The sequence below is a fragment of the Carassius gibelio genome, chromosome A11, assembly GCF_023724105.1.
Source record: "Carassius gibelio isolate Cgi1373 ecotype wild population from Czech Republic chromosome A11, carGib1.2-hapl.c, whole genome shotgun sequence".
NCBI classification, from domain to species: Eukaryota; Metazoa; Chordata; class Actinopteri; order Cypriniformes; family Cyprinidae; genus Carassius; species Carassius gibelio.
Window position 1 is genome coordinate 16,401,869 of NC_068381.1, and position 12,452 is coordinate 16,414,320.

General features: G+C 36.2%; 2 protein-coding genes across 4 annotated transcripts; both read left to right on the plus strand.

The window, feature by feature from the left end:
- The first annotated feature begins 277 nt into the window (after positions 1 to 277).
- On the plus strand, positions 278 to 5,084 carry LOC128022488 (small glutamine-rich tetratricopeptide repeat-containing protein alpha-like). Of its 2 annotated transcripts, none has more exons than XM_052610113.1 (12): positions 278 to 409; positions 993 to 1,138; positions 1,226 to 1,329; positions 1,416 to 1,500; positions 1,582 to 1,681; positions 1,846 to 1,950; positions 2,120 to 2,261; positions 2,349 to 2,411; positions 2,492 to 2,529; positions 3,431 to 3,562; positions 3,679 to 3,801; positions 4,527 to 5,084. In XM_052610113.1, the coding sequence occupies exons 2-11, from the start codon at positions 1,039 to 1,041 to the stop codon at positions 3,788 to 3,790; spliced, it is 981 nt and encodes a 326-aa protein (XP_052466073.1). In that variant the 5' UTR covers positions 278 to 409; positions 993 to 1,038; the 3' UTR covers positions 3,791 to 3,801; positions 4,527 to 5,084. The 2 variants fall into 2 exon arrangements, with proteins under 2 accessions (XP_052466073.1, XP_052466075.1); XM_052610115.1 differs by having other exon boundaries at positions 292 to 409; positions 1,419 to 1,500.
- Positions 5,085 to 6,783: 1,699 nt separating this feature from the next.
- On the plus strand, positions 6,784 to 10,956 carry LOC128022489 (zinc transporter ZIP3). 2 transcript variants are annotated; one of them, XM_052610116.1, is made up of 3 exons: positions 6,784 to 7,058; positions 7,590 to 7,914; positions 10,015 to 10,956. In XM_052610116.1, exons 2-3 carry the CDS (start codon positions 7,708 to 7,710, stop codon positions 10,750 to 10,752), a joined length of 945 nt encoding a protein of 314 aa, XP_052466076.1. In that variant the 5' UTR covers positions 6,784 to 7,058; positions 7,590 to 7,707; the 3' UTR covers positions 10,753 to 10,956. The 2 variants fall into 2 exon arrangements, with proteins under 2 accessions (XP_052466076.1, XP_052466077.1); XM_052610117.1 differs by lacking the exon at positions 6,784 to 7,058 and adding an exon at positions 7,264 to 7,456.
- The last annotated feature ends 1,496 nt before the right edge of the window (positions 10,957 to 12,452 follow it).

Consider the following 12,452-nt stretch of genomic DNA (forward strand, 5'->3'; position numbering starts at 1 on the left):
ACGGCCTATTGTTGCATTCCTTTAACTAATTGGATACAATTATTTGAATAATTTAATTAATTACATAGCCTACTGTGTACAATTCATAAAGTGGCATTCAGATTTATCAACTAAATTGCATTTATGCAGATTTTTTCATTAAATGAATTTAGCATGCATAAATGAATCCTTTTTTTTATTTTATTGTTGCTTGTAGTTATGTATGGTCGCAGCTAGTCACATAATGTTTCATTACATAATGTCAGAGTGTACATAAGCAAATTTGCCCACATCAGTCAGTTTGCATGAGTTTGAGAGGTAACCCAACATGTGACGTCACGCGCGTTACCGCAGCCGTGCTCGCGCGCACGCACATGAATCGTCATTCGTCACACTCTACTGGCTAGAGAGAACACAGAGGGGACTACTGGTGAGTGTGTATTAAACCCAAATTTTAGATTATGTAGAACCAAATGACATCCTGAATTATTTGAGAGTAAATCGTTGAGTGATGGCTAGCTAATTTTCAATCCTCCTCAAATCTACTTTTGGATTTATGGTAAATCACATGAGCGAACTGAAGCTAATGCTAATAGAATTACCACTCACGTTGCAAACCACTGGAAACTGTTAGCATGAGCTAAAACCTAGTCTGTGCTAGAATGTTCCATCTCTCATAATAACTTTGTTTTGACTCCATGAACATATTCACGTGTTAACACGTTCTCAGCGATGGTTACGTAATTGAAGGTTGTTAATTTGTTGCAATCTTACGTCGGAATCTATCTCGCGTTTAAATCATGTGTACTGAGTTACTGTGGACGCTTAGTGTTAAATCCAGAGCAGTATAAACTGGAATAAATACATTCTAACATTCGGAATTTGCTCAAAATCGCTATTATCAATGCTAAACTGTTATATCTCTGATTTACAATCCACTATCATACTATGCTTACTGTTCTGTTTCTATAATTTTGTAGTTGGTAATAATAAGACTTGTCCCTGTCTCGTAGGTTTCCTTCACATATAAATTTGGTGAGGTTTAAGCCTCAAAACAGAATGGCAGACACAAAGCGTCTCGCATTCTCCATCATCCAGTTTCTCCATGATCAGCTGTCCTCTGGAAGTCTGTCATCAGATGCTCAAGAAAGCTTAGAAGGTAAAACATTAGTGCTAAAATCAGTGCCAGACACTGTTATCCTATTGGTGGGTAATTCCTAATTTCCTAATGTACTCTTATATCCAGTCGCCATCCAGTGCCTGGAGACAGCGTTTGGCATCTCTGTAGAGGACCAGAGTTTAGCAGTCAGTCCGTCTCTGCCTGAGATATTTGCCTCTGCAGCTAAACAGGTATGAGCTGTTTATGACATTTTGAGATGTTTATTCATAGTGTTGAATATGTTGAATGTGAAAAGTGTTGACATTGTTATATGTAGCAGATACCTCAAAATAAGACCAATTCATCCATTGGTTCACCTTCAGAGGAGCAGTTAGCAGAGGCAGAGCATCTTAAAACAGACGGTAAGACCCTATTACATCTTTACCATTTCAGGATGCTTCATAAGGTCCTCTCACTCAAGGGTTGCACATATGTACCTGCAGGCAATGACCAGATGAAGGTAGAGAACTATAGTGCAGCAGTTGAGTTCTACTCTAAAGCAATCCAGCTTAATCCTCAAAATGCTGTCTACTATTGCAACAGGTAATTGCAGATTTTCATTAAATCAGAAAAAAAAAAAAAATGCTGCAGTGTTTGCCTTAACCAAGAATGATTTAAAAAGTATTTTTATTAAATGTTTTCTTTTATTTCTTGCTGAATTGTTTTAAATATTTGTAAAGTATTATTATTATTGAAATTGTTTTTAGAGCTGCAGCCTACAGCAAACTGGGAAACTATGCCGGAGCTGTTCAAGACTGTGAACGAGCCATTGGAATCGATCCAAACTACAGTAAAGCATATGGACGGATGGGGTAATTTTTAACTCTCCACCGACACGCCGTATTTGATTTGTGCACGTCTTGAAGCTTAAATTTGATTAAAAAAAAAAAAACTTCAGATACCCTTTTTTTTTAAATAAAAAAAATCTGATATTAATGGATTTTGAAGATGTGGTTTATTTGTGCTTTTCTTAAAAACAAGGCTTGCTCTTGCAAGTTTGAACAAACACTCAGAGGCTGTGAGCTACTACAAGAAAGCGATGGAGCTGGACCCTGACAACGACACTTACAAAGCCAACCTCCAAATAGCCGAACAGAAGATAAAGGAAGCGCAGCCCAGCCCCGTGAGTTCACAGAACCACCCTTATGACAGTTTTGTCTCTATGTGGAAAACAGAGTTGTGCTAAAGTCCTTGTTTTTATCTTTGTTAGGCAGGGGGTTTGGGTGGAGTTGAACTGGCTGGTTTGCTGAGTAACCCTGGTTTCATGAACATTGTAAGTAAAAAAAAATATCTTAAATGCTCATTGTTAATGCTTATGTATGCTCATCATTAACTCACTGTCACTCTCTTTAGGCATCTAATTTAATGAACAACCCACAAGTGCAACAACTGTGAGTAGACAAAACTTAAGCACAGCATTTAATATACACCTATTATACTCATTATACATAGTCACGTTGATTTCATATGGTTTTGAAAGATCTAATCTAGTAATGTTGTGGAACCATCAAGAAGGTGCAAGTGATCTTGTAGCAGCGATGAAGGACTTGTGAGCGAGCCATTGGAATCGATCAAAACTACAGAAATATGTAGTTTGATATATGAAATGTCATGTTTTTATCATCAGAAACCTGCAGAGACTTATATTCCAAAGTTATTCATGTAATGCAATTAACCTCAAGCAAGCAAAACATGCGCAACACATGCACACATTTGTAGTGGTGCAAAATGAGAGAGACCCCCGTGTAGCCTAGTGCATTTCACACACGCTGCTAGTTTCACTTTCACTCAATAATCTTGTGCAACTGTGCTGCCTCATGCTCAATCCACTCAGCGTGCTTTGCTTATCAGCTCACACACATCAGTTATACAGGCATGAATGTTTAATATTATATTAATTAAATACATTCACTTCATAGATTTCCTTAATCTCTAATAACTCCATACTACTCTGTGTTTCTGTGTCTGGACACATCACTGTTCACACTCTTTGTGGTATCAGAGCACTTTAATGAGCACAAGTTCAAGTACAGGAGCACAGTATCTGGCTGATACTGATACCATATGTATTTAATCATCAACACTTCAATTCATAATTTTCAAAAAAGAAAAAAATCATACAGACATTTTAATTGCAAAGGTTTTATATCAAGAAATACCAATTGAACCTCTCTGTTCCCTCTTGTTTTTTTCTTTAGGATTTCTGGACAGTTTTACTAACTTGATGTTGTGACTTTAATTGGTGTAATCAATCAGCAGCAGTTTATATCAGCTGTTTCTGTGCCCATGTAGGATGTCAGGTATGATGTCTGGGGCTTACGGTCCTGTGGCAGGAGCCACCTCTCCAGGAGCAGCAGCAGCAGCAGCAGCTGGAGCTGGAGCAGGAGGTACAGGTGCCAATGACATCTCCGGCCTCATACAGGCGTAAGTTTTAACATCACCATCCTGTGGTTTTCATAGGTTTCCATTTCTACTTCCTAACTGAAGGGTCTTGGTTATATGGAGTGGTGCTGAACTAGTGTTTTTCTGTCACGTGACAGTGGTCAGCAGATGGCGCAGCAAATGCAGCAGCAGAACCCTGAGCTTATCGAGCAGCTGAGGAGTCAAATGCGCAGTCGACCTCCCAGTAGTGCTGGCAACGACGAACAATGACACTCCCTTTGGTACCACACTTCACTCAATTAAAATATTCATCTGAACTCAATTACAGTTGAAAGGCTGGAACATAGCTTTAGGTTTTATACATTAAGGCAAGACATTAGAGGCAAAAACATATATATTATGCAATTGTCAATTATTAGATTTTGGACTATTTGGATTTTTATAATTGTTCTTTTAGAGCAGTGGAAGGAAAACATCCAAAATAGACTAATTGCATTGCATGTTATATGTTTGAGTCTAGATTTTAATATATACACCTCTTTAAAGGCTGTTCTTTTTCCTACACCATCAGTACCTTTTGCCTGACTTTATAGAATATTTCATTCCTTCATTTTTTACAGACTTTTTACAGAATTTTCTAAATTATGAAGTGATAAAAATGTATATTCAAAATCCCTCTGCAAAGCATCAACAAAAAGGGTAAACATGTTGCATTTATTTTTTGTAAATGGATGCAGATTTGTGAATATTTAATTAGACAATGCCTCAGTTGCAAACTTCCCATTTTAGAAAATGCAATCAATCATCCTGGGATGCATGTTCATTTGTGAAATGTTTTACTTTATTCACTTGGTAAACTTGACAACATCACTTATTACTTAATATGTTTTATTTATTTATAATGTTGTTTTTGAGCTTTACAGATATTCAAACAACAGCTTATCTGTCGTTTATCTTATCAGCATGTCTGTTCAGAACTTAACATTACTTCTCTCATTTTCTGCAGAGTTTAACTCTTGACCTGGTGGAACTTTGGAAGATGGGCTACTTTTTTAATTTTTAAGATAAACCTTGTTCCTTGAGCTCCAGGGATGAGACTGTGTCTATTCATCTATAAAAACTGCATGAGTTCCCACTGCCCCACTGGCTGGAAGAAGTCATCAGTGCACATGCACCCATCATATTTGGGAACTGGACTCAAATGTCTAAATAAATGAAATATCACACTGGGTTAACACTATATGCTGAAGTAATAATCCATGTTACGGGACTCTGATTAATGAATTACTGCTACATGGACATAATGCAGATTTGTCTAATAACAAACATCTGTCTGAACTGAAAGGGGTTGACAAGGAACATGTGCAAAACTCATCGACAAATAAATGTCAGATTTCAAATAGGACTTTTGTTTTAGCAACTGGGGTTTCATGTTTCAAGACCTCTTATGATGCTTGCAAACAAAGAGATTTGTCAAAAGTTTCATTAACATATATTGTTGTTAATTTGCTATGAACGTTTTGAATTAAAGGAAATGGATGTTTTGTCCATTTTGGAGAACTGATGAATGTACAGTGCTGGGGAGTAACTAGTTACATGTAACGGCGTTACGTAATTTGATTACAAAATAAATGTAACCGTAATCAGTTACTAAGAAAAAAATAGTAATTAAATTAGTTACTTATGAAAATTTTAACGATTACAAAGGGGATTACATGTAAATATTTACACACATGCACATACAGCTTATTTCTTTCCCGAGTTGCCAAAAGACATAAAGGCTATAATCTCCACAGTCTGAAAAACACAGTCTGCTTCGTAGAATCCAGTCACGAAAATGGAATTCATCCTAATGCGGACGGAATATGCCACATTTTGGATGAATAAATCAAAAGTAGGTCAGTACACGTGAATCAAAACGCAATATGGACTAGTGTCTATGAATATTAAACCGCATCTGTAAATCCTGCACATTCTGTGTGTGGAAATCGGGCGCTGGCCGGCTGGCCATCGGGAGAGTCGGTTTCAGCTGTAAAGATGCTATTGTAGTTTGTCTTTGTTTACGTAGTCAAGCAGCAGCAGCACATTGTTCACACTCACTCAAAATACTGTAAAAACGACATTATAATCTGTCGTAATGTTACAGTAGTAATTTAGCAGACACATAAACATGTTTTATCATAGGTTTAGGGGGAGCTAGTACAGACAAAAACACAACCCTTAGGAAAATTAATGTAGTCTTTGGTATGGCACTAACCGTTGTTTAACCATGGAATTTGTAGTAAAAATGTTAATTAATTTGCCAAAGTACAATTGTTACTTAATGTGCCAAAAAACTAAAATGCTCTTACAAAACATGGTAAAAGTAAAATACAAATCTTCAGTATTAAAGTCATGAGAGAGACGGACAATGGAAGTGAAGGTGCAGTTCAGGATAGAACTCTTAATTATGTTGCATGTCCCCCAACCTAAGGATTTAAATCTTTTTCATGTCAGGTCCATACACAAAATTGGGTTTCAGAATGTGTTTTGGGTGTATGAGTGTAAGATTTCCCAGCCTAATTTTTTTTCCCCCAGTCCGTCCCTCATGGAAATTAATTGTGCAGACATTCGGTTTCTTTTATTACACATAGGCCTACTGAAGCTCACAGTGTTTTCAGCCTCTGCCGAGTACATGAACACATAAACATGATCTCTAGGACTGCTCTGAGTCACATCATGACCATTTTACTTATTTATATCATCATATCATATACAAAGAGATGTCAGTTTCAAAAAGACACCAATGTTTCAGGACTTTAGTACACAAAATAGGACACATGCTTATTAGATAACTGTATTTGAGTTGTGTATATGCTTTTATTTTTATATTAACTATTTTTCCCCAAACCATTGTTAGATCCATTGTTTCCTGTAGTTATGCAAAGATTTGGTTTCAAAAACAGTATCAGTAAACTATTTATTTTGATTTTAAATCTGCATTAAACTTCAGATCAATCTCAAAGTAAAAGGCAGTATAAAGTCTGATTTTGTAGTAGATGTGTTCAAATGTGATCATCTTAATTCAAGTGATGAAGGATTGTGAAAGTATTGAGCATTAAGTTAAACCTGCATGGTGTAAATGTTTGAAAAAGATTAACAGTTAAATAAACATTCATTAGAAATTTAGAAAAGTAATCGAAAAGTAATTAGTTACATTACTTTATTAAAGTAATTAAATTTACACAACTACCTTCCCAACACTGTGTATGTGTGATGGTGTACTTAAAGGGACTTGTCGTCATCCGTAAACATCACCGTCTCAAAACCTAGCGTGCTGCCTTTATAAACAGCAGTAGCAAAGTTTGAAACATTTAAGCCTCTTTTTTTCTTGCCGGTTTCAGAGGCAGCGAACTTTTTTCAGTTCATATACGAATTGAAAAATGTGACAAACGTGCCTATGTTGCGAAGCAAACTAGACAGCTCACTCGTCATTGAAAGAGCCACTGAACTGAACAGGTGTTGCAGCCTTCAGCAGCAGGAAATATCATAAACACTGGTAAAACGCCTATTTTCGTGCACAAGTATATTAATTATTATGTTCTAACGTTTCGCCGTTTGATGAAGCATAATAAAAGACGTATTTAAACCAGTAATAGAGTATAAACGCCTTTTATGTGCGTGCGATGTTTGTTAGCTTAGCATTTAAGAGCTATAGTAAACGACTCCACTTTGAATAGAAATTCGTGAAAAACAACAGGCTTGTTGTCTTAATATAAAGTGTTTTTGTCGTTAGCATGATGTTTTTTTTTTCTTCAATACATGCATCTTATATGCACACTTTTTTCCTGTTATGATAGCTAGCCGCTCACCAGGGTTAGCATGCTAATCTGTACACTGACCTCGACAGTCACCTTACGAACATATAACGTTAACGCCTCAGGAGTTGGTTGTCAGGTGTGAAATATTCTATCATACATGCCTGGCATCAGCTGTCGAACTGATGCTGATTTGAAATTATTATGTGTCTCAGATTTTAATTACGATAATCATGAAACAGTGTGGACTAACGTTTATGATTATTTTCCAGGGATGCTGTCCATGACCTGACCTCAGTAGACCTTAAGAAGAGTCAGTGTCTTTGGCTTCAGTTTTATTTCAGACACACATGCTTTGTTGAAGTGGGATCACAGCCCATCTCCTCAAGTATGGAGATAGCTGTAGCCAAAATCCTGTGTCTGCTGGGAGTGTTTGCCCTGATGTTAACGGGCATCCTTCTTCCTGTGCGGATGATGCATACGGAGTATGATAAGGTCACGAGGTACAGAAGAGTGGTTGCTTTAAGCAACTCTTTTGGAGGAGGTGTATTCCTGGCCACCTGCTTCAATGCCCTTCTCCCAGCAGTTAGGGAAAAGGTATGTTATCAAACATGGTTTTGGAAAATGTTCACTCCAAACTAACATAATTTTCTTTTGCAAGTTTGATATTCTTTCTTTTGTGAAACAAAAGCAGACATTCTGATGAATGTACTGGCTGCAATTAATGGGGAGCCTAAAAAGGATGCAAAAGCATAGGTTTGTCTTCTCAGGCATTTGTAAACTGTAAATAATAACAGAATTTTCAATATTGGGTGATCTATCCCTTCAACTTCAAACTTCAGCCAAAAATGAACACAACAGAAAACACTAATGTTTTATACAAATAATCCATCTCTGAGTCTGTATAGTACCAGTTGGATTGTGCCTTTAAAGTTGATGCTTCAAAAACATGCAAAATAAACAAGATTGTAATCGATGCAGTACAGTCACAGTTGGTGAGTCTATCTTCTGAACAAAATAATAGGTGTGTGCGTGAGAGAGAGAAATACTAATATTTTATACTTTTAATTCAATTATAAACCAAACCTTCTGGTCAGATGTAATTTTGAATTTCAGTAACAGAACAAAGTCAAGCTACATTCAGAACTACAGTAATACAGATAAAATAAAACAGCTGAAGAATCACAGAAATACATTTAAAGGAACACTCCACTTTTATAAAAAAATAAAAAAATAGGCTAATTTTCCAGCTCCCCTAGAGTTAAACAGTTGAGTTTAACCGTTTTCGAATCCATTCAGCCTGATCTCCGGGTCTGGCGGTAGCCCTTTTAGCTCAGCACAGATCATTGAATCGGATATGAATTTAAGCATGTTGCTAAAAAAATGACCAAGGAGTTTTTACATTTTTCCTATTTAAAACTTGACTCTTCTGTAGTTACATCATGTACTGCGACTGAACGAAAATGAAAAGATTTTCTATTCCGATATGGCTGGGTACTATTCTATCATTCCGGCGTAGTTCCCTGATTATTATGCAATGATATTTACAGCGCCTGAAAATAGTCCCTAGCTACTTTGTGCAAGTATAGGTCTCTGCAGGAAAGTAATGGGAGTTATCAGATCATTGTGTTTTTACACCAATTGCTAAAAGTGCTACCGTCAGTCCGGAGATCGGCTGAATGGATTCGAAAACTAAAACTCAACTGTATAATTCTAGGGGAGCTGGAATATTATTTTCAAAATGTTCAAAAAATTTCTTGAAATTATTTTCAAAAATAATGGAATGTTACTTTAAGGATTCACATATTGATACATTTGTAAAATATTTCTTGTTAAGTAAATGGAGAATAGCCTTGATATATGATATATATTTTAGCCTCTTGTTCAAGAGAGTTTGGTTGTACTATTGTTTATGTACATGATATTTAACAAAAAGTGTACATATATGTATATGTATGTGTGTGTGTGTGTGTGTGTGTATGTATGTATGTATATGCAATGCAAACTCCTCACTTTTTTTGAGATCAGAATAGGACACCTACGAGATTCGTTTAGATCTGATGAGAAAGTGAAGGTGGGGGGGCTTTTTACAGTACCATTAGTACTAGTTCAATTCTGTACCCACTTGTAGTCAACCGCTTTTAAAAACTCCTGTGAGAGATTTATTGTGTAGTTATTTATTGATTATATCATGAGTTTTTGTGTAAGTGTGGTCAGCTTTGCTCGGTTTCTCTATATAATCCATTGACAGTTTGAAGAAAAGTTTTGTTTGTCTAAGAGGACAGAACATCCAGGAATACTGTTTCAGAAGTGTCAAATTAGAGTGCAGTAATTTATGAGTGATTGACGGTGATAACTGTAATACTTGGCGGAATGAACTATCTAGAGTAAATTCAGAGTGCAAATCTACAATAGCAACAAGTCTGGGTTGCATGAATGTTTTATTTTTTTTTTAAGATAAAAAAAAAAAATTGGCTTTAAATTGAAAGGTTAAATAAATTGTTACATTAAAAAATACATATATCTTTTAGACTATAGTTTTTGATAATTGTCAAGATTAATGATTTTATTAATCTGTTATACTAAACCAAAGTCATTAATGCATCCAGTATTACCATTAGGAAGTTCACTGTGCTTTTAAGAAACAAATTAAAGTTTACAGTCAGAGAATCTAACTTCTCACCTTTTTGATCTCAGGTTGATGACGTCCTGAAAATCTTACAAACCACCAATCAGTACCCGCTGGCAGAGACCATGATGATGATTGGGTTTTTCCTCACAGTATTTGTGGAACAGGCCGTGCTCACTTTCCGCAAGGAGAAGCCCTCGTTTATCGACCTGGAGACGTTTAATGCTGGTGACTCTGCAGCGGGGAGCGACTCAGAGAATGATGCTCCATTCATCTCTCCCCCTCGAGGTTCCAGAGACCACCAATACCATTCCCATCACCACGGACACTTCAGCCCTTCAGAGCTGATGCACGCTGGGCCGTTGAGATTAGCTGGCCTGGTGCTAGCACTGTCCGCTCACTCTGTCTTCGAGGGTCTGGCTTTGGGCCTTCAGGAAGATGGGGCTAAACTCGGAACCCTCTTCATTGGAGTGGCTATCCATGAGACGCTGGCAGCAGTGGCGCTGGGGGTTAATATAGCCAAGGCAGGAATCTCCTTACGGGATGCCAGTAAACTGGCCATAACAGTGAGCCTAATGATTCCTCTGGGCATCGGGATTGGAATGGGTATTCAGACAGTCCAGCGCTTGGCAGAAAGTATTATATCTGTAGTACTCCAGGGCATGGCAGCCGGGACGTTCCTCTTCATTACGTTCTTTGAGATCCTCTCGCGAGAGCTGGAGGACAAACACGACAGGCTACTGAAGGTGCTGTTTCTAGTACTGGGCTACAGTGTACTTGCAGGGCTCGTCCTCATCAAATGGTAAAAGGGGCTCAAAATGTAACATTTCCTAAAATGGTGTACTGCTCCATCTGTCAAACATCATAACCAAGGGTTTCTGTAAATCTACTGTATAACTTTTGATACTTGACTTATGATGCAAGAGTTTTCAATCTTTTTAAAACCAGTAACCCAAAAATATGATTATGATATTTGTATGATTTGTATCTATAAAGGCTGCTGTAATATCCTTTGTGCGTGTGTGTACATGTATACACACACACACACACACACACATACTATTAAGTGTCATATTATTTAATGTTATTTAAAAAAATTAAATAATTATCTTTATTAGTGTCACTGTACCAAGATTAAATATAAAATCACCAAATATTAAATGTAAAATTATTAAAACATTTACTTTAATTGGTATTTTATAAGTGTTTTGTCAGATGTATAAATCTTTCAAATAAAATCAAGATTTTTTACATTTATTCCCTACTGTTTTAAACAGCTGTAACTATCATTTTGATTAATCTCATGAATTTAGGAAATCATAAAATCAACACATTTGGTAAATATAAAAAAAATAGTTTAACTATTTTACATTAACACATTAACTTTGACAACCCTTAAATTGGTTAGATTATTATTATTATTACGATTACTTTTTAATTATACATTTTCTGTAACTACCTTAAAGCCCCTGAACCCTATTTGGAAAAAAACCTCTTTATTCATTTTAAACTCAAATCTTCTGTATCTGATGAATTTCAGGTTAAGAGACTCTTAGAATTTATGTGAATATCATACATAGTCAATATTTACCAATATTACAATGACTGTTTTGAAGGATTTTCTTATAGATAATAATAGCTGAATGCACATGTAATAGGTGAATGCTGAATGTTTCAGTGAGAACTTTGTGTTGAAATTGGTCAGATATGTTTACATTAAATTGAGTATAGTTGAGTCCACAGAATTCAGTCAAACTGCCAGTTGTTTCAGTTACTTGACATGGCGGTTAACTGTAATTTATGCTTAATTTAGAATGTTCATTGTTACATTAAGCTATATTTGATCTATTTTGTCATGAATTTGACTACTGTCCTCAGTTTGAATGAGGAGTATTTTGCCTCATTATAAGCACCATGCTAAGCTTCAGAAGTAAATGAAGAGAATTTTTTAATTTATAAATTCCACTTATAAGTTTGTGGCACCTGACAAGGATACTGATATTGCAGAGAGTGAGCCTCAGGAAATTAAAGCTTGACCTTTTCATGTATTTGAACAGTCTTTCTTGTGTATCCTTAATTTAGTTTGACATTTGTGCGTACTACAGCTTTATGAAACTATGGTTACATTGTAGATCATGTCTGTGATATCGTGGGGATTATTAATAGTGTTTTCACAGTTATTAATAGTATATCTGGGCAGTTTCGACTAATCAAGCAACGGATCTAAAAGAAAAGAAGAAAAAAGTTTGTCTTAAAGGTTCCATAGAATGCAAAAAGTTGTGTGGCAGCAGAGTGTGAAAACAGCCAGCCTAATATTAAAAATCCACCCATTTGTTTTTGTTTTTTATACTAATAAATCATAAACTGTCTCTCCACACTAGCAGTTCCAGATTTCTCACTACTATGACGTTATAGTTGGGGAAAGTCCTGCCCATTTGTGACGGTCTCTCCACCCTATTAGCATATACACAGCCCTAAGTGAGAAACACCAGTCCGCCATTACTGT